Below are 19,480 nucleotides of genomic sequence, written 5' to 3' on the forward strand. Positions count from 1 at the left end.
CTCATCTTACTGTGCATTACTTGATTATTCCTCTTTAATACAGATACTGTTTTTGTTATACTGACAGAAAAGATCAAAGATAAATCACTTACCACTGTAGCAAATACATATCTCTGGTCCTTCTCTTGTAACAAAAGCAACACATCTGACAGAAGCACTGCAAGAATATCTGGAAAGACAAATCAGAGATGACAATTTCAGGCTTCAGCGTGCAAGCTGGAAAGAAGGCAGATGATAATAGACTAGACACATTCCGAACGTGAGGATCTTTTTTACTGCTAATACATTCCAAAACCTTGCAAAGGACCAGCTTGACACATTATTGATTTCTTTTTTATAGAACAGCATATATATGCACACTACTAGATAGTAGATCAGTAAAGTATTTTGTTTTATCATGTTGTATCATACCTTTGAGCCTGCCGGAAGCAGCTTTCCAGTTGACTGTGCCCTCATGAAGCAGCCGTCTCCTGCCCGGAGCCAGGTCCTCCCTGCGAAACACTCGGCCACCCTTGATTTTTCCCAGTGCCTTTGGCTCCATCTTGTTGTGTATGTCTCTGAGTCGAGATGTCTTTTCGAAGAGATTGACCAGCGTGTCCACCTGAATGATGGTGTCTTTAATCCGACCCAGAGCCTGAGTCAGATCCTCGTGCTCCTCTGTTCCCGCTAGAGACAGAAAAACAATTTTATACTTTATAGATATAGCAAAATCAAACTATAACGAGTGAAGTTATTCCTCACTAAATACACTGGTGTACCCTTTTCAGTAGTGATTGTAATTTATTTAGGATAAAAATGCATGTGAAATGCTGGACCTTCAGTGTTGTGCAGGATGCGCTCCACGAGCACTGGGTACTTGGTAATGCGCTGTGTCACCAATAGAATACATTCGGTCACTCCTAACCTCCGCACAATGGACAGGTTGTTGATTTTCTGATATGAAAAACAACATGATTTAATTTAACATGTATCAGACTGGAAGTGGATTGAATATTCTATACTGCAGAGGTACTGTAGACTAAATCCACATAAATATGCTAATGTGCCTTACCCGTATGATGTTTTGGAACTTTTTGTTGTTTTGCAGCTGTTCTTTGTAGTAGCTGACAGCCTCAGTGTGGTGACTGCAGAAATCTCCATAGCTGTCCTTCATCCTCTCTCCTATTTCACCTGAGAACTGGAGAACAAAGGAAACTGTCATAATTTTTTTTGCACTCTGTGTTTGTGTGCTGGCCCATACAGGGATTCAAGCAAAAAAAAAAAAAAAGCAAACTTTTTTCCCCAAGTCTTATTCCCCATCTACAACTAGTAAAACAAGTTACAAAGGAGGCCCTCACATTAGCGAGTGTATGTATATATGTGTGTATATATATATATATAAATATATATATATATATATATATATATATATATATATATATATATATATATATATTTTTTTTTTTTTTTTTTTCTCTTAAAAACAAAAGGCGGTTGCCGCACAACATTTTTAGAGTGGCTGCTTTTCCCGTCGCTCTGCGGTCGCTTCCCAGAGGTTTTCATGTAAAAAAGGCAAAGGCAGCAAGAAAAAGGAGGACAGTGTGTACACAACCTTAGCCCTTGACACCTGCCAAACAAGTACGATAATGAGAATTGAGAATCACCCCATGCAGAAATGTTGATGTTCTCTCATGCAGCCACTTTTTTGCCACTACTGCCATACTGAATTCTCTTGGTGTGTGTTTTTTAATACTGTTCAAACACTGGCTGTTTGAATTTTTAGCCCCACAAACTTAAAGGTTTGTCGTTATACCCAGTTTCGCAGAGCCAAGCCCATCCCATTTCTGACAGTGTTATCAATATCTGATACATCGGAGCCTTCCTTCAGTAAAAGCGCGTCCATGCTAGCTAACCTGATTCACCTGGTATTGCAATTCCTAAGTCCTGTGACACCATAGGCCAAATTCTGCTAAGGGTACCCGTGTGCCATGTAAACCATTTTTAAAAATAAAATACTATTTATACTATGTCTTGGCCACATACTTGATGGTTATACACATGTATTATACTGTTTACATATAACTTGTGTATCATATTGTGCATGTGTAGCTCCATCGCATGATGTATTTGAAGGAAAACGATGCTGGGCATTTGTATGCATGCGTGCTCTAGTTAGAGATGCTACATATCTACTGCTTACCTGTGTGATTAGAATGTCTGCCACTCTGTTTATAGTGTAGTTCCTGTCATTGGACGAGACAAGGTTTTCTCGCCGCCGCTCTTTAAGACAAGACAGGAAATGTGTGTGAAGCTCCAGAAGGTTTTCCAAGCGGGGGAACAGACAGTCCAGCCTGCCCGAGTCCATCTGGAGGTTCTCCTTCAGCTCTCGAACGTAGACACGCAGCATTATCTTCAGTGTTCGCACGTGGTGCATCTCTGTCTGCATCAGCTCTGTACAATGACATGAAGTTAGATGTTTATGTTCTGCCATGTAAAGCACATACATTTATAATGCATCTGGGGATGCGGAGTTAGAAAGACGTTAGCCTAATCTGCTTGTCACTAGCCGTCTGAGGCTACATTAGCCGCTACTAGCGAAACACATCCGAATTTCCACCTGAACTGTCGGTGGTCAAGTTGCATTGTGGGCAATGTAGGCGCCACATTTTGACAAGAAAGAGCGATTAATGGAATAAAAAAGAAAAAAATCTCTCGTTCTACTGCTTCGATTTCAATACGTTTTTTTAAAAGACTCTCTATCATGAGTCCAACAATGATATAGAAGTGCAATGCTTAATCAGTGGAGAACACTTTAAAAAGTCAAATTCCTGTCAGTGACCTTTTCTGATTTTCCTTGCCATTGTGTGTAGCACTGACGAACCAGGATGACAGTTCACCAAAACTATCCAGTCAATGACCCATGGGACAGGTAACTAATTTATTGAAGGTACAGGTGTGAACACACCCTGAGAAATCACACTTACCATATATCACGTCCTGTCTCTTCACCATTTCTTTAGTGTGCCTTTTAACATACTGCTGGTCAACTGTCAAACTCCATGACTCTGCCTCCAGGTCCTGGGCATCAGACTCCAGATCAGCCCGCACTGCTGCATAGTGAGCATCTGAAGAGAGGAGCAGAGGCGTCAAAAACTATGATCCATTACAATGTTACAATCTCGATATGGCAGGAAATAGCACAATGTTGGGGGCCCATGTTTAGGTCAGTGTTTTCACAGACGGTCAGAGGTCGAGAAAAGCAGAAATGCATCTCTGAAAGAATCCAGTCTGTTAAGAATTCATAGTCAAGCATAGCGCAAGCAGCTAAGCAGGATGGAGGAACTTCTGACATGTGGGGCTGAACTTGGATTGTGCGGCTGAAGGTCGGTCTCTTCATCACTAAGGAGACGGCAACTCTCAAATTCTCTCAAAAATGATTGATGACACAAAATGAACAGATGTAGTTTCCTCTAAAGGACAACAGTTAACTGAAGTCCTCAGATGACTTTAGCAGGATCCTCTATATTTTGTACCATTCATAGATCATGAACAAAGATTTTCAATAGATGATCCCCTCAGAAAAGGTTTCCAGGTTTCCAAATACTTTTTGTGAAGCCTCCAAGTTTAAGAATAGTTCACTGATGACTTCATGTCTCATCTTTTTGTGTTTTGACAGGGCTGAAAATGATATATGGAGATAGTGACAAGGAAATCTGATCTTCACAATTACGACTCAACAATCCAATTTGTCGAACCAACTTTTTTAAAATCTGAAATAAAAGGCTTTACCCACCAAACTTTGATCACGTTTTGACCTGTCATGGCAGCAATGCATTGCAAATGTAACTTGTTCTTGTAGAGCACATTAATAAGAATGGAAATTAAGGTAAGAAAAAAAAAAGAATGAGGGACTATATCAACCCTGCACCTGATGGTATGGGTGTGTCCCATAAAACAATAAATCCTGAAACATGGCAGCCAGGAAAAAAGATGGAAGGTTAGTACACAGTTAGCCTGTTTGTCTCTCCCACACACTCCAGCTTAATGAGACCGGGTGACGTAATCCCTGACTCAACAAAACACACTCCAGACCCTCTCCTCCATGGATTTAAGAAAACTCCCTGAAGACAAACTATCACTCTGCACTCAGGAAAACACACAGATCTTAGAAGACTAAACAGGCTGAGAAAGGGTAGGTATATTAGAAAGAAGAGTGTTACCACTATAGCGATTTCCCTCAGAGTAAACAACTTCAACCAAGAGTGGAACTGTTAAAATTCAACTTCGATCCCCATCTTAGTCAGTCAACTCACCTTCTACGATGATGGACTCGGTGGTGGAGGGTGCGAGGGAAATGGCGTCTTCATTGCAGCGTTTGGAGCGGAGAGCATCTGTCTCATCCATCTCCCCAGGGAGGGATCTGAGGGATGACAACCACAGGTCCAAGGTGGCATACATGTTGACGATACAACTCAATCCCTCTAGCCAGTGGTAGCCTAAATACACTTAAGACCCAACATGCGCATACAAAGCTCCACAGTGGCATTCACATAAAATTAGAAACAAAAGCAAAACCCATGTTGGTACATTTTTCTTTCCTTCCTTTCTTCTTTCCTCCATACTGTTGCCCAGCTGTCGCTCTCTCTTTTCTGCTCTCTTTAACACCTTTCCCAATTCTCTGCATCTCTCTCTCTTTCCAACTTTTCTTCGCAATGCAGCGTAAAAGTAGTCCACTTCTGAGAATCGTCTAGCTTCGGTTTAAAAAGGCCATATTATTAGAAAAGACAGCTTGCCTTGATATGTCAACTATAAATACACATCTTACAATGAAAAAGAAAAAATCGTATTTGAGCAGCAAAGAGAAGAATCTAAAAATATTCAGCATTAACATACAGCAGATCCTGCAAACATCCACAGCATTATAGATTTGAGAGAAAGATCATTGTTGTTTTTGCTCATTTTTGTGGCGTTTATTTGAACTTCTCAACTCCAAGTCAAAAAGAATCCTGTCATTCTGGGGCAATCTTTTTAAAAGTAAACTAGTAAGAAAGAAAAAAAGAAATTTTTTAAAAAGTCTGTTCAAAAAAAGTGTACCTTGCAGAGCAGAGATACTCACCCTGAGCTGTTGTGGTGACGGAGGCTGTGGCCAAGGCTGGAGGCAGGGGCTGCAGTGGAGCTGATGGTATGGGTGGCAGTCAGCTGAGTGTTAGGTCCCCACTGACAAATGGTCATGCCTGGGGCGCTGAGAAAACCTGGGTGGCCATCCAGGGTCTGTGATGAGGCTGGGCCCGCCTGATCCCTCTCTCTGTCTCGGTCTTTTAGCGCTGGGGAGGAAAGACAAGAGGCAGGTGAATGGAGGGAATGAGACGGGACGGGGGTGGAACATGAGGAGAAGCGAGGAGAGGAGAGAGAGAAAGGGGAAGATGACCAGCGGAGAGGAAAAGAGGACGAGGAGGCGAGTGGGTGCTTGTTTGACTCCAGTCCGAGGCGACCCCAGTACTTTTTCAGCCAAGATCGAGGCAGGGATCGGAAGAAATGGCAGGTGATCAGATCACGGTGCATCAGCACTCGCATCCCCACACGTCCAGACAGACCCCACGATGAGGCGGAGGATGATGGGGAGGAAGAGGAGGATGGTTTAGTAATTCTGGAGCACGCGCTGGAGGCCCTCGTGGTTTGGCCAGCACCTTCGGTAACAGCTAGCTCCATTGGGAATGTCTCAAACTAAAAGGTGTTGAAGACTGAGGACTGTAATAATCCAAAGTCTACAGTAAGGTTTTAAAGTCTCCGTCGCAGTATCAGTAGATACTATTGCAAAAGTAGTGAGCAATGTGCTTTCACTAGTGCAAATCAGGAGATGCAGAGGACAGCACACAGCCTGGTTTTATACACAACCCGCCAAGATCCGTCATTTCCAATCTCCTGTAGCAACTTCTGGAAAGAATCCCACCCTTTTTTATTTTTCGCACTTTCTGATTCTTCACTTTTCCTCAATTCCTGTCTCCACTCCTTGTCTCCCCGACCCCCTGCACAAGCTACTGATTGGCCAGAACAGGATATGAGGAGAAATCAGGTGTGGCCAACAGGACTCCAGCTGGTCCAAAGAGAATAACAACTGCTACAGGAGATTAACTTAAATTGCTACGGCTGCAGCTGCTCATGTCTCCTGTGGGTTCGATCACATGCAACAGGACCTGCGAAATGTTACAATTACCACTGACTGAACTTTCCTGGGATGGACAACTTCATGATAATGAAGTTTAATAAGTGAAATGACCTTTAATCTAACCTTTTACAAAAGAAGAAAATAACATTGTAAGGAAGAATCTGACAACATTCCCTGAAATTAACAATTTGCAAAGATCTGACTTTGTTTTGTCTCTATCTCTCTCTCTCTCTCTCTATCTATATCCATCCATCTATCCATATCTCTCTCTATATCCATCCATCTATATCTATATCTATCTATCTATCTATCTATCTATCTATCTATCTATCTATCTATCTATATATATATATATATATATATATATATATATCTATATATATATATATATATATATAGAGAGAGAGAGAGAGAGAGAAATATAAAGATATAGATATATATATAGATATAGTATGTATACTATTACTAAATCTATCCTGAATTTGGACAAGAACTGAACCACAAGTAAATCACCTGACTGTTCCTAACAATAGCTAATCATCACCTTTGTCTACAGCCTGTTGGAGGCCAATCTCCCCCTCTACACTCAGTCTGTAGGATGACACACACATACACCGTTAAGACCCACACAACACACACATACGGTAAGAAAAAGATCTGCAATCTGAAGAAATAAGACGGTTCTTTCCTCATCTTTTGAATCCTCTTCAAACCAACAGAGAGGCAACCAGCTCTCTTTAATTTGACACAAGGGAACTAAAGGCAACGGTAACACATCTGCACATGCATGTTCTACTTACCAAGGTTAAGAGATCCTGATGAGCGGTTCTTTGGTAGAGAATCTCTCTGTGTGGAGAAAGTAAAGACAGACAGTATTTTTCATGGCCATTTTCTCAAGCTTTTGTCAGGTGAGTGACAGATTACAAATTGCCTAAAAATAACATACTCTTACTGTACTTTCTTTACAAGACGAGACTGCACACAGGGCAAAGGACTTTGCTTAACAAGCCAAGTCCATCTCAGGCAGATTCATATTCAAGAGCTGACCGAGGCATGTAATCTTCAGTGGAGTTGTCTTAAAAGCCCAGGCTCGAAAGGTGCTCAAAGCTCCCTGCCAAATGTGGAATTATGCTTCTCTGTTGAGGTACTACAGTAGCTACATGTACATCTAACGGTACATAGAGGGTTCACTTATAGCTAATGTGCGCCACCTCAAAAAATTAACGAGAGCATAAGGAATGGGATATGTGGAGAAATCAAACTGAAGAAAAGTTGAGGAAAAGCTCAGAAATCTGTTTCCATCCCGGGTTAAATCTACCCTATAAATTATGCAACTATAACTCAAATTCGGCATCATAGGAATCTACGACAAAACTGCTAATACACTGTGACAAAGAGGCACAAATCTACCTTAAGCAACTGTCACACCAATACTGCCTTTGGTTTTATTAATCTTTAGTTTTTTCTCTCTGAAATTCGTATTGTGCTACTGATCCAACAACAGACCATTTGCATGTGCATATAACTAGTCAATATATGCAAAATAACTACTAGGATTACTTCCTTGTAGCATCGGTCCTTGTTTTTCTGTGCTCCAGTGTAGTGTTTACCTTATTCTTGCTGCTGGTGCACTCACCAAGCAGAGACTTGCAGCTCTTGTGAACGTTCACAGCACAATCTGAAAAACAGCAAGACAGGAACGCAGGATCAGTGTCGCATTAGTCTTGATAGACCAGTTGTATACAGTATATAGAGTGCACAGTATACAGAGGCAACAGTAGTCATTTTTCAATTGAATATGGATGGGAACAATGAAACAGTTAACAAAGTCTGAGATTTCAAAATCAATCCAACAGCTGCTGAAGGCAGAATTCGGGCAATGATTCAAACAAGACATGGCATAGCCTTTTCAACTGCCACTATCAGTGCTTGCAATGTCAAGCTCTTGTTTTAAGACAAATATTCTCATCACAGAGGGGAGAAATCACTTCTGGCTACATGAGACTGGTTCAGCAGTAACTCAGTGAGTTCTGTTTGCTTACAAGTACTGAACATGATACAGAGTTTTAGTGTAGGCAGGTCAGGAACTTCCTTTTTCTCAGCAATACGCTTCACTTTTTGTCCACTTTTCTCCCTGTATGCAAAACAAAACTAGTGTTGTCAGGTGTAGATGGAGTGACCGATTGTTCCTCTGCTGATTAACAACGATACACATCAGAGATGTGTAGGAAAAACATACTGTGGGCAAAGAGCTCTCTCCTCCATGTTCTACTCAATTACTGGACAGACAAAAAACTGGTAAAACAAAACAGTTAAGTCTTTCTGCCTGGCTCCATACTGTATAAAAGGTACGCACCAGAAGCCTTCCTCGAAGGACTATGCTGGCCAAACAAATTTATCATCACAATGCAAAGTCTGATCCCAACCTAGCCAGGTAAAACCAGGCTGATGTGGACAAGGAACATATGGCCTTCGATGCAAAACATATGATGTGCACAAGTGTACAAATGCATAAACACACTGAAATGAGAGCTGCTTCTCTGTATAGAGGCTGATCATTGGAAGTGGGGTTGTTGAGTTTAACAAACTTATTGAAGTTAGTAATTTGGTGAAAAGCAGACCAACTGACTGCATCAAGTGAGTCTATACTGGAAAATACAAGGGTCAAAAAAGAAAGAAAGAAAAAGCCTGAAGTTTGTGTGTGTTTTTATTATTTTTAGTTAACCAGTTACTATTTTTCCCCCCCTCAACTTGCATTTCGTTATTTATAATCATTTTTTTCCCTGTGGAATGATTAGCGATCCTCTTTAAAAAAAGTACCTCAAACTTGACCATGAACTAGGATTTAATGCAAGTGAACAAAGTGAACATGGCACTTTAAAACCAACTTCTCCCGACACTGCCCCATCTACATTTACCATATCACATGAGCCAAGGGGCAGTATGGTGATTGTTTGAATCTTGTTTACAAAGGCTCTGCTTTTGTTAACAACACAGTGTAAACATGACCCATACTAGTAACTTCCACTAACTGTTGCACAGACTACTGTAAAGGCTTCTATTGCTTATTTCCCTTTTGTGTGCTGGTTCAGTGAACACAATGACAAAAACACTCCTTCCTGTACAGTACAAGCATGAAGCAATGAGAGAAATGACCATTTGTGTGCAGGTGAATTGAGGAGGACATAAAGAATAGATGCGCATATTATGAGAGTCCTTTATAGAAAAGAGTCTTAGCATAATCTGTCATCATTTGCACTTTTACATTTAAAAATATAGTCCTATCCAATCTATTATTTCCAATTCATTCACAATCTCTAACCTACTTCTTCTTTCTCCCTCTCACTGGCAATAAATGAACAATTTCTGGCTGAGCTTAAGGAAAAGAAAACAGAAACTGGCTTCTGAATAATCTTCACCAGCAGTGCTGTGTCTGTCTTTGAGTTGGTTCCAGCAGTACTGAACTGATGCTGATACAGAGCAGCCCAACATTTGCCCAAGAGCACAAAACATCTAATACGAACTTCACCTTTTTAGATCTTATAGTTTCAGATCAAATAGTCCTGTTTAGATTATAGTTAGTTTCTTTTTCCTTTAGAGGAAGAAATGAGCACTGAAGTCATTAAGTCAACATACTCGTCAGCAGACGTGCCAGGCAAATCCAGAGATAATTTTCCACCTCGCTCCAACTAATATGCAAAATTCCAATTTCTCTGCCAGCCTGGCTCTTCCAGACAAAAGACAAAAAGTACAACATACCATCAATGTCTAAATAAATCTACCATGCCAGTAATACATCTGCTAACCATCCTCAACAAAGCTGGAACACACTGACTGGGCGAGGCTGGGAAAAGTATTGCTAAAAACAGGAAAAGATAAGACCTGACAGATAAGCAGATCTAAATGTTATAAAAAGCCATGTCATTACAACAACATCACCTCAAGTCATCACCGAAGAAGTCAAGAGTAAGCCATTTCTGTTTGGGAATGTGTAGGTGTGGTGATTAAATTTAAAATGCATTCAAAACAATTTTTGCTTGACAAAAGTAAAAAATATCCCAAGATAAGGAAGAACACTGTGTTGTCTGTTTACCGATATGACAGAGCTTATCACAAATAACTTCTTGCAGCTACAGACCACCTCAATGTTTGGCAGTCACATGATGTGATACCCAGTGAGGAAAATAAACCAATGCTGCACTAGAAAATAAGTCACAACCAACAGATCAAAGTATACACAGCTTTGACATCAGGCCAGAATATACTGTGTCACTGTGATTTTATATCATCACGTCTTCATCTCTTGAGCAGTGTGATTAAGTTCCAGTCACTTAGTCATGTCAGCAGCACTGTTGTTTGTAGATGAGCCACGATAAACTCAGCCCCCAACAAAAACCACCACCACACCCAAGGACTGCTGACTGGTAAGTACCCTATCACACAGCAAGCACACTTGTGGTGTACAGCGCACACTTCAGTGAGTCAGTCAGTGAACTAGAAATACAAACGAGGTCTAGGTCACCACTGTGATCACCTGAAGGATTTTTTCCTGATGCTTGCCCTGGGCAGCGAAAAAAAGAAGTTAACCAGCATTTCAACAGACAGGTGAAAATAAAATATCAAAACAAGTTTAAAATCACATGTGTTACTACTTTTATTCCAGATAAAGAAATTATTGCTTAATTTTATCTTATGGGAAGATGCTGGAAGCAACAGTGGGCCAGATAGCAAAGGGTGGATTCTTCCAGGGAAACGTTACCTCATACAACAGCCTGCAAATAGTCAAATTCAAGACAGTGTGTGTGAAATTATAGGTGGTTTTGCAGATGTTATCACAGTAACTACACTAACTGTATATTTTACATTACTGATGAAAATTCCCTAAAGCACGGTGTAAGTTTTTAGACACTGGTTTCGATTTAAATGACTAAGAATATGAAAAATTGCAAATGACACATGAGCATGCTTGAGACAAGCAAATCATTACAGATTTTATAAGCTTTGTATTTTTGTCAATTATATGTTGGACATGTGCAGTAAACAGTAAAACTCCCTCCAACATTTGCACCTTTAGAGGAACAGCTAAACAGCAACCTTTTAATGCGAGAAAAAGAAAAAAAAATAAATCAAATGATTTTTTTCTTGACATCTTTTGTTGTTGTTAGACCTGTCTGGTTTGGCTTTCAGTTTCTTGTTCTGGAGCATTCTGAAAAAAATCCTGTCTATCTGTCCAAGCACAAACACAGACACGTATATTATTACCATCTTATATTATTATTTATTATCTATATACATTATTTGGAACATGCACATACACACATACAAAACAACAGGGAGTTGTCCTTTAAAGTAATGTAAATGCAACAGTCCTACCAAGGACTGAATTACAGGCGCAAAATCATGTAGGCTAGTTAAAGTGTGCAGTGTTTCTATGAGCCATAGCATTTGATTTTAGGTGATGTGGTGGTCTACTATTCACATATGACAGGAGGTTCAGGTTAAGTGTTAAACAGCATGTTTCCCCTGCTTATAAACTAAGCCCTTACTCAGCTTAACTTTAGACTGTATGACCACCATTTTGAAGTTAAGTCAATGTGTAGGTTAGATAAATCTTTCCTGCGGTTCCCTTTCACTGTTTTTGATGCAGAAAATAACCATGGTAAAACCACTTGTGCTTCTATCACCCTTTGCAGTTCATAGATAAACCCTGCTACCTCAAATAGTTGTAAACACCAACCTGGAGGAAAAGAGGTTGTGACAGCTGTCTTTAAGTTATTACTGTCTTACACAAAAGCCCAAAACTGACATCACCTGCTTCCTTTGCTTCATGCCATGCATAAGTGTATAAGAGCTTACTTAATTCCATGAGACAATAGGGACAAAAACGTCAACACTTCGGGCTAACTCTGAAGCAGCCGGCCAAACCATGACATCATCTGGTGAAACAGGAGGAACTGGGGCTCAGGGAGCCTTTCACTCAGTGAAGCAAAACATCTCCGACGGTTACATTTCTCACCCAAAAAGAAGGGTCATGATTACCACTTAAAACCAGTAGCATTTTGACAATACTTGAAGAAGGAGGTAGGGGCATATCTAGAGCTAAATAAATGCTACACACTTCGAAGTGGTGCTGGAAAAATTAGTCGATTAATCATACAGACAATAAACACAGCCAGCTAAATACAGCCAGCTATTCTGATCATTGATTCATTGTTTTTGTAACTTTTCAAGCACAGATGCCAAACATTGTTTAGTTTCAGTTTGTTTTTGTTTTTTTGTTTGTTTTTTTTTGTTTAAATTGTAAGGATTAAGTGCTTTCCTTTGTCACATACAATATATATAGGTAACTAATATCATTGGGGCTTTGACTACTGGTTGAATAAAAGAAGCAATCAGAACACACCAGCTTAGGGTCCTGGAAATTACGACGACATTTCCACTATTTTCTGACATTTTATAGACAAAATGGTTAATCAATTAATTGAGAAAATTAACTGGCAGATTAATGGATAGCGGATAGAGTTGCAGCCCTACGTCTACATAAACAATCCCAAGATTTATTATTTTACTCCTTCAACACATTACTCCTATGCTGTTTGTTCTGCTGACTAATTAGGCTGATAGATAGTATGAGAAGTAGATGATAACAACAGTTTAAGAGGTGAAAGTCTACTAAGAGACACTCACATGAGACGTGGAGCCAATCAAAGCCTTAAATCTGGTCAAAGGCAGACGCCCAGAGAGTCAGGCTTGCTGGAAGGCAAAGCAGTGATGCATGGAGAAGTGCTGTGCTAACAGGGTGAGATGGGTGAGACCCAGAGTCAGTGGAGTGGGCTGTTATGCACTGGCAGACCTGCCAAGCACAATTAGCACCATGTGACCCAGTCAAAGAGAAAACTCAGTCAGAACAGAGAGGTAGAGGAGCGAGGGGACAGGCTGAATGGTCACCCCCCAGCCAGGGCCATTCCTATTGCCTGATGCTAATAAAGCGCTGGTACAAGGCATCACCTGCCCGGCTGCGGAATTACAAGAATTTGACACTCAAGAATAACACTGTTCAACACATCGAGAAGCATGGGGTCTCACAATTACGAGCCCGTTAGCTGCCCGAGTCTCTGAGCCAACTGTAAACGGGGTGGGAACACTAGCAATACAGGACTGTTTTAACACAGACAGATGAATCTCGCCATCTAACTGTAAATGTGAATATGGTTACTTGAACTAATCTTTCATTTTCCCACCATATTAGAGGCAACATCTGAGCAGGCTAGAACCGTTTTAACAGCTGACTTGGGGTAAATATCAGAAGTAACCTGGGAAGCTATCGTTAGCTAAGTTAGCAATCACCTGTTGAGCTTCATGCAGTCTCATACCGAAGACAAACTCCTAAAAGCTCACATGAAGTGAAACTGGAGGGAAGTTGCGCAACGTTCAGTCACGAAGACAAACAGAGCTGATGTGGTTGTGTGTTCGTTCAATAAACTCTCTCACTTTAAGCTAATTAAAGCCAACTGCTCACCCAATTAACATTGTTTTTCAAATAGAAGCGGTTGTAGGCAGGCTAACAACGCTAGCGTTAAGTGGCTAACAGCTAGTCAGCTATATATTCAGTCTGACTGGCACCAGTTTGCGAAAAAAATAAAAATCTAAAGATACTTTAGAAATGGGTTCCCCTTGTTAATAAACCGACTCAAACTTGACATTTACGCCAAGCCTTCAGAAGACAAACGCGAGAAGCGGTTGGTTGGCTATTATTAGCAATTAGCTGGCTGTCTAGCTAGCGGCCAGGATGTCTGAAAAGTCCCATTGAGCGAAACAACGGGAGCGATCCACCTGATCCCGCTTCAGACCATCGCTGCAGTAACTGCCTCTTACCGTTCCAGCAAAACCCGGGTTTATCTGAATCAGCGGCACCCAGAGGGAAGTGTAGTCTGCCCGTGAGCTAGATAAATCGGTTCGGCCATTGAAGATCAGTAGCAACAAGTATACCACATTCTTGGTTTTGTCCAGTTTTGCGTCCTACTCTGCACTGGGAACAATCTCTGGCACACAAACGATGCATTCCACAGGCCGATTCTCGGCTGAATCCCCACAGGGCTTGGTTCAAATTAAAGGGACACTCACTTGTTTTCTCTCGTCTGTGTGTGTGTGTGTGTGTGTGTGTGTGTGTGTGTGTGTGTGTGTGTACCAGCAATACAACAACTGCCAACATTTAGGATATGTGACTTTTTGGGTGATGAATGGAGAGCTGCCACAGAAAGAAAGAGAGTGAGATAGATGTGTTATTGGTTTCTGGTTATTTTCTAAAAGAAGGAGTGCTGACTGAATCACACTGGATAGGTGGTGCCCTGTGTCTTCTGAAATATGCAAGGACAACTTTGTACAATTAGCACACTATTAAAAACAATCATACATTTTATCCCTTGCTACCAGACTGTAAGATTTATAAATGTTCTGCACACATTATGGGCTTTGTCTCCCACAGAACAGAAGGAGCAAGGAAACTCACGAGGCTACAGCCATGAAATAATTAAGTGGAAGCACAGAATGACTAACTGCTCCTCTCTTTGCAGGGACAGTTCTGTTTCCTCGTTGGAAACTTTATTTGGTGATGTGAAATTCTCCAGAAGCAGACCACATGGCTTATGAGAAAACATTGTCCGAATTACAGTAATGCCCACAAATGTGTCCACATGGCTGATTACACATAAGTCTGGTTGTGATGATGAAAAGGAAATACCCTGAGAGATCAATAGAGAACGTCTCCCTTCAACTACAGTATGCAGTTTCTACGAATCGCAAGAGTAACACTTTAATTCTAATTTTTATATATAATAAAGATACAAGATCCATTGTTTTAGTCTGATGTTTTTTCTTCTGAGAATGAACATGCGTGTATGTGTGACAAATAGATCATGTGCATAAGTGATGTATCTAGGTACATTTATTCGAGTACAATTAAATTTTGAACTTCACTCCGTCTCCACTTTATGCAACTTTATAAATGCAATCACTACATTTCGGAGGCAACTGCTGCACTTTTTACTCCACTTATCAGCTGCAGTTTCTAGTTATTTTACAGATTAAACCTGCATGTATAAAACATAGAATTAGTTTACAGAATATGGTGGATAGTTGTAGATTAAATTACCTAATCTAATAGTATATAAAGTAATTAAAATTAGCTCTGCATTGACGACTAAAATGCTGCTTACAAATTAATACAGCTACAATATTATTCCAATATACTGTAAATGATAAAATGTATGGTAAATATTTTCCAAAGAATGGCGCCCTGCGGCATACTGAGTACATTTGCTACTTTTTTACATTTAGCCTTTTTTTTGGCAACTACTGCATTTAAAATGTGCTATTAAAGTTGATGGGATTTTACACTGTTATATGTTTATTTCTGTTAGTACTTTAGAACTGTGTTGTTGTACTATATGAGTAATTGAATAGTACTTAAGCAAACATCTATACATCTATTACCCAAAGCTGTGGTACTAATAATAATATACAACATTCGTTTTCTGATAATTCTGAACGCACTTATTTGATCACTTTAAACTTTTGATTATTCTGTTGGTAGGTGGCCTACTTTCTCAAATGTACACTTTTTCAGACTAAAAGGTGAATGACTTTCACCAAGTTTTTTACGAAGCCTGACCTCTTGGATCAGAGTTTTTCCAGTGTACTGTATTCCCCACTGCCTGTACCAAGCAAACAGTTTTACGTCTTTCACTGGGTATCACGTGCTTATCAGCTGACCTGGAGGCTGCGTAGGAGTGGCGCAACAGTGACATAAAGAGGAACCGTGGGGCGTTGAAATGTCCTGTACAGGTCTACTCCATGAAAGGACAGAGAAAGCTGGTTGCCTCAGGACAAAACAGGGCATGCTCTCTCATTGTAAGAGTTCATCCAGCACACAAAAGATACAGGAAATGTGAAGACTATTGCAAGCCAGAGGAACAAAGTTAAGACATGGCTACGGATTCACATAAACATCTGTCAGCAGATGGTGATAATACATCAGATAACACATCTAAACAAGTGAGCTGAGTTGTGCAACACAGAACACGCACAGTAGTGATGCAGCGTGAAAAAGGCTACAGAAGGAGTTGCAGACCATGTCAGTGTTTTTGTATGAAATCTTCACAATTTCAAATGCAGTTTGAAGAGGAACTGAAACGGAACACCATCGTCCTTACAGCACAAAAGTGCAAACGAAAAGCAGTCACTATGATGAGTGGCACATGATGTAATCATCGCTTTCTCGGTTAAGGCATAGTTGTGAAGACAAAGTAAAAACTTGCTATTTTAAATTTAATGCTTTTTTTTCGCAACACAACAATGTCTGCATGTGTGTTAATACAACATAAAGTCAGAAGTAGTCATGTATGTACCTAAAAAAATATGTGGGTGTTTCCTGATGAGTTCATGAATATAGGATTTATTATACTTTGTGGTTGAGTGTGATTGTATGTGAGTGATTATGTGTGTGTGTGTGTGTGTGTGTGTGTGTGTGTGTGTGTGTGTGTGTGTGTGTGTGTGTTTGTGTGTGTTTGTGTGGCTGTGTTTGTTTGCCGTTTGTTTGTGTTTGTGCACCAATAACTGGGTGAGTGAGCATGCATGCAGCAGCATGGGTATGAATCGATACGAGTTTGTGTGTGAGCGCAACATCTCTGCACATGTGTGTCATCCTGAGCACAAGCGCGGGTGCATGTACACCTGTGGTTGTTGTGTTACTCACTCATGCACTGCAGGCCATGCTTTTTCTGCAGAGTCTTGCCGCACAATGAGCAGGTGGCACAGCTGGAAAAAGCGCCTGGCACCAAATGGTGCCAGCCGCTGGTGCTGCTGCCACATGCTTTCTCTTTGGCTTCCCTCTCCTTCTCCTTCCCCCTCTCTTTCTGCTGCTCTTTTTCTCGGTTCTTACCCTGCAGAGAAACAAGAAAAGCAAACACAGCAGGAGGTTTTTATATGCAAATTTTGCGTGTTTTCTGTCACTGCGACACACTGCATTGCTGGGTATGACATCACATAACCACGTCGGAGGCAGGATATGTAACAGGGTGTGTATAAGTAGATTAGTGCAGTGTGTGCAGCAACAGGCACAACAGTAAACTGTTCACACCTCAGGATTTGGTCTTTGTAATATTAGGAAATACAGCAGTGAGCAGCCACTGTAATCAGTTTTTTTGAATACTACATTAAAATGTGATGGAGCATTTTGTCCCAGGATTCTTAGCTCTTAAAGAAAACTGTAATTCTTATTGGGTCACATATGTCACCACATTTCAGGCAGCAAAGTGACAAAATGCACCATTTGTCTGTGCTATGGGTTTACCTTATCTTTATTGAAGGAGCCAGTCATCCTGTTCCTCAAAGAGCTAAGAGTCCTCTTCACCTTGGTGCCTTTCTCCACTTTCTCTGTACGATCCTCCTCTTCCTCATTCCTGGTAGAAGTGGCAGTGGATTCAATGCCACGAAAAAGAAAGGAAATACCAACATATAGAACCGGCCTTATGGTTTTTATGTCGGCCAGAATTTAATCACCCCATCCTTACATTTGAAAATCGATAATAGTTGCTTGTTTATTTGATCATCTTGAAACTCTATTTTGTATCTTTTAAAACCATAAGTCAAGACAGGACTGTGTTTGTCTTGTGTACGTTATATGACATATATCCTAACTGTTATGTTCTTAGTTGATTGTCAATCTGGAAAACAACAAAGATGAAATGAATTGAGGGAAACAGGCAATTTTGCTGAATAGTTACAGTAACAATGATGAGTGGTTGATGATTGGCTGGATCGTTTCCATGAAAAGAAACCACATGACTATAGAACCAAGAGCGGCTTTCACAGTACTGACACTATGTCTCATACCAATTGGCTTTGACCATAACCCATTATAGACAGCTATTGAAACACCTCTATGCAAACGGTTGAGACTCATAGCCACCGTTTAAAGATCTCCTAATTCTGTGAACAATTTTTGCCATAACTGTGAACATTCCTACAGCTTCAGTGACAGGAGAACAATGATAAGAACAGCACTTACTCGTTAGAAAGGAACTCATACCAAGTGACATTTCCTGAATCTCTGGCATCTGATCTGCTGTTCCTCTGCTTTGCTCTGAGATAGACAATGAGATGATTTTAATTCAGAGAGAGAATCAGTTTGAATGGCAAACTGGCCCAAATATGAGCCACGTATACTGAGATTTTAAACTCTTTAAAACAACATGCTGAAACATTGTAATAAGAGGCTGCTACCACAGTGCAAGCGAATAGTGTTGGGAAAAGGAAAGACAATCTGAGTATAACATAGTTTAGCCAGCAGTAAACTGAGAAAGAGATGGGTTTCCCTCAGTCAGCAAGGTTTCAGTGTCAGGTGAGTTCAACATCAACTGTGGATTTTGTGAAGAAAAAAAAAACTAGACCTTCACAGACCTTTTCCAGTTTTAATGGCATAGCGCGTCAGTGCACAAACAGGCACATGCAAACACACATGCCAAAGACATGCATGCATAAACAATACAATGTGTACGCAAACACACACCCACACAGTGCATTGCTTCCCCTGTTTATAATGTGGCCTGCCCTGCTGCTTTAAAAGACTGAGAGGACGTTTGAACAGCAGAAGGAGCAAGCAGACTGTCCTCTCCTGTTTACTTACCCATGGTACAGCTTTAGCTCCTGCAGAACTTTCTGTACCATCAGCCTAAGACAAACAAGACACTGAGGCTGAGTGGGGGCTGCAAGAAGACAGGAGAGGAGAGGAAAGGAGGGAAGAGGGCACGACTGCTGGGAGCTGGCTGTCAAACTGTGATTTAGAGAAGAAACCTCCCTTGTCTGCTGCGTCCACACAATCACAAGACACACACACACACTCACAGTCACATTACCACACATTAACCGTATACACACACACACACACACACACACTCTCACAGTCACATTACCACAAATTAACCGTACACACACACACACACACACGCACGCACGCACGCACACACACACACACACACACACACACACACACACACACACACACACACTAAGGGGCCATCTAAGGAGCTGGGAGAGAGGACTGTGGGAGGAGGTTGCAGACTTGGAGCAGAAATGTCAGGAGGAAATGGGGAAAGCCCCTCTGTTATGTGGGAGTTAGAGTGCTATAGCAGACTCTAACAATTCAAAACTACAGAACAGTATGTGCGCTACTGTACCGCACCATTCAAAAGCTGCTGGCACTATTTACACCAAACACATGCCTCTTGTGAATCAAACTAGAAGAGTATCTTTTTTTTTTCTTCCAAGCATCAATAA

General features: G+C 40.8%; 1 protein-coding gene across 6 annotated transcripts in view; it reads right to left on the minus strand.

Annotated features, from left to right (window-relative positions):
• The window catches only part of arhgef18b (rho/rac guanine nucleotide exchange factor (GEF) 18b), a 47,168-nt gene that overhangs the window by 17,941 nt on the left and 9,747 nt on the right, over nucleotides 1-19,480 (minus strand). For 5 of the 6 annotated variants that reach the window (XM_040128411.1, XM_040128405.1, XM_040128406.1 and 2 more), the window contains exons 7-20: nucleotides 18,831-18,875; nucleotides 18,213-18,287; nucleotides 17,496-17,604; nucleotides 16,899-17,085; nucleotides 7,756-7,823; nucleotides 6,946-6,991; nucleotides 5,096-5,303; nucleotides 4,293-4,399; nucleotides 2,964-3,104; nucleotides 2,180-2,430; nucleotides 1,052-1,177; nucleotides 816-933; nucleotides 412-666; nucleotides 93-169 (exon numbers count right to left, since the gene is read on the minus strand). In XM_040128411.1, the coding sequence (XP_039984345.1) occupies nucleotides 93-169; nucleotides 412-666; nucleotides 816-933; nucleotides 1,052-1,177; nucleotides 2,180-2,430; nucleotides 2,964-3,104; nucleotides 4,293-4,399; nucleotides 5,096-5,303; nucleotides 6,946-6,991; nucleotides 7,756-7,823; nucleotides 16,899-17,085; nucleotides 17,496-17,604; nucleotides 18,213-18,287; nucleotides 18,831-18,875 (1,813 nt within the window). The remainder of the gene's footprint in view (nucleotides 1-92; nucleotides 170-411; nucleotides 667-815; nucleotides 934-1,051; nucleotides 1,178-2,179; nucleotides 2,431-2,963; nucleotides 3,105-4,292; nucleotides 4,400-5,095; nucleotides 5,304-6,945; nucleotides 6,992-7,755; nucleotides 7,824-16,898; nucleotides 17,086-17,495; nucleotides 17,605-18,212; nucleotides 18,288-18,830; nucleotides 18,876-19,480) is intronic. The other variant, XM_040128408.1, reaches the window with a different exon arrangement.

The sequence above is a fragment of the Xiphias gladius genome, chromosome 6 (assembly GCF_016859285.1).
Source record: "Xiphias gladius isolate SHS-SW01 ecotype Sanya breed wild chromosome 6, ASM1685928v1, whole genome shotgun sequence".
NCBI classification, from domain to species: Eukaryota; Metazoa; Chordata; class Actinopteri; order Istiophoriformes; family Xiphiidae; genus Xiphias; species Xiphias gladius.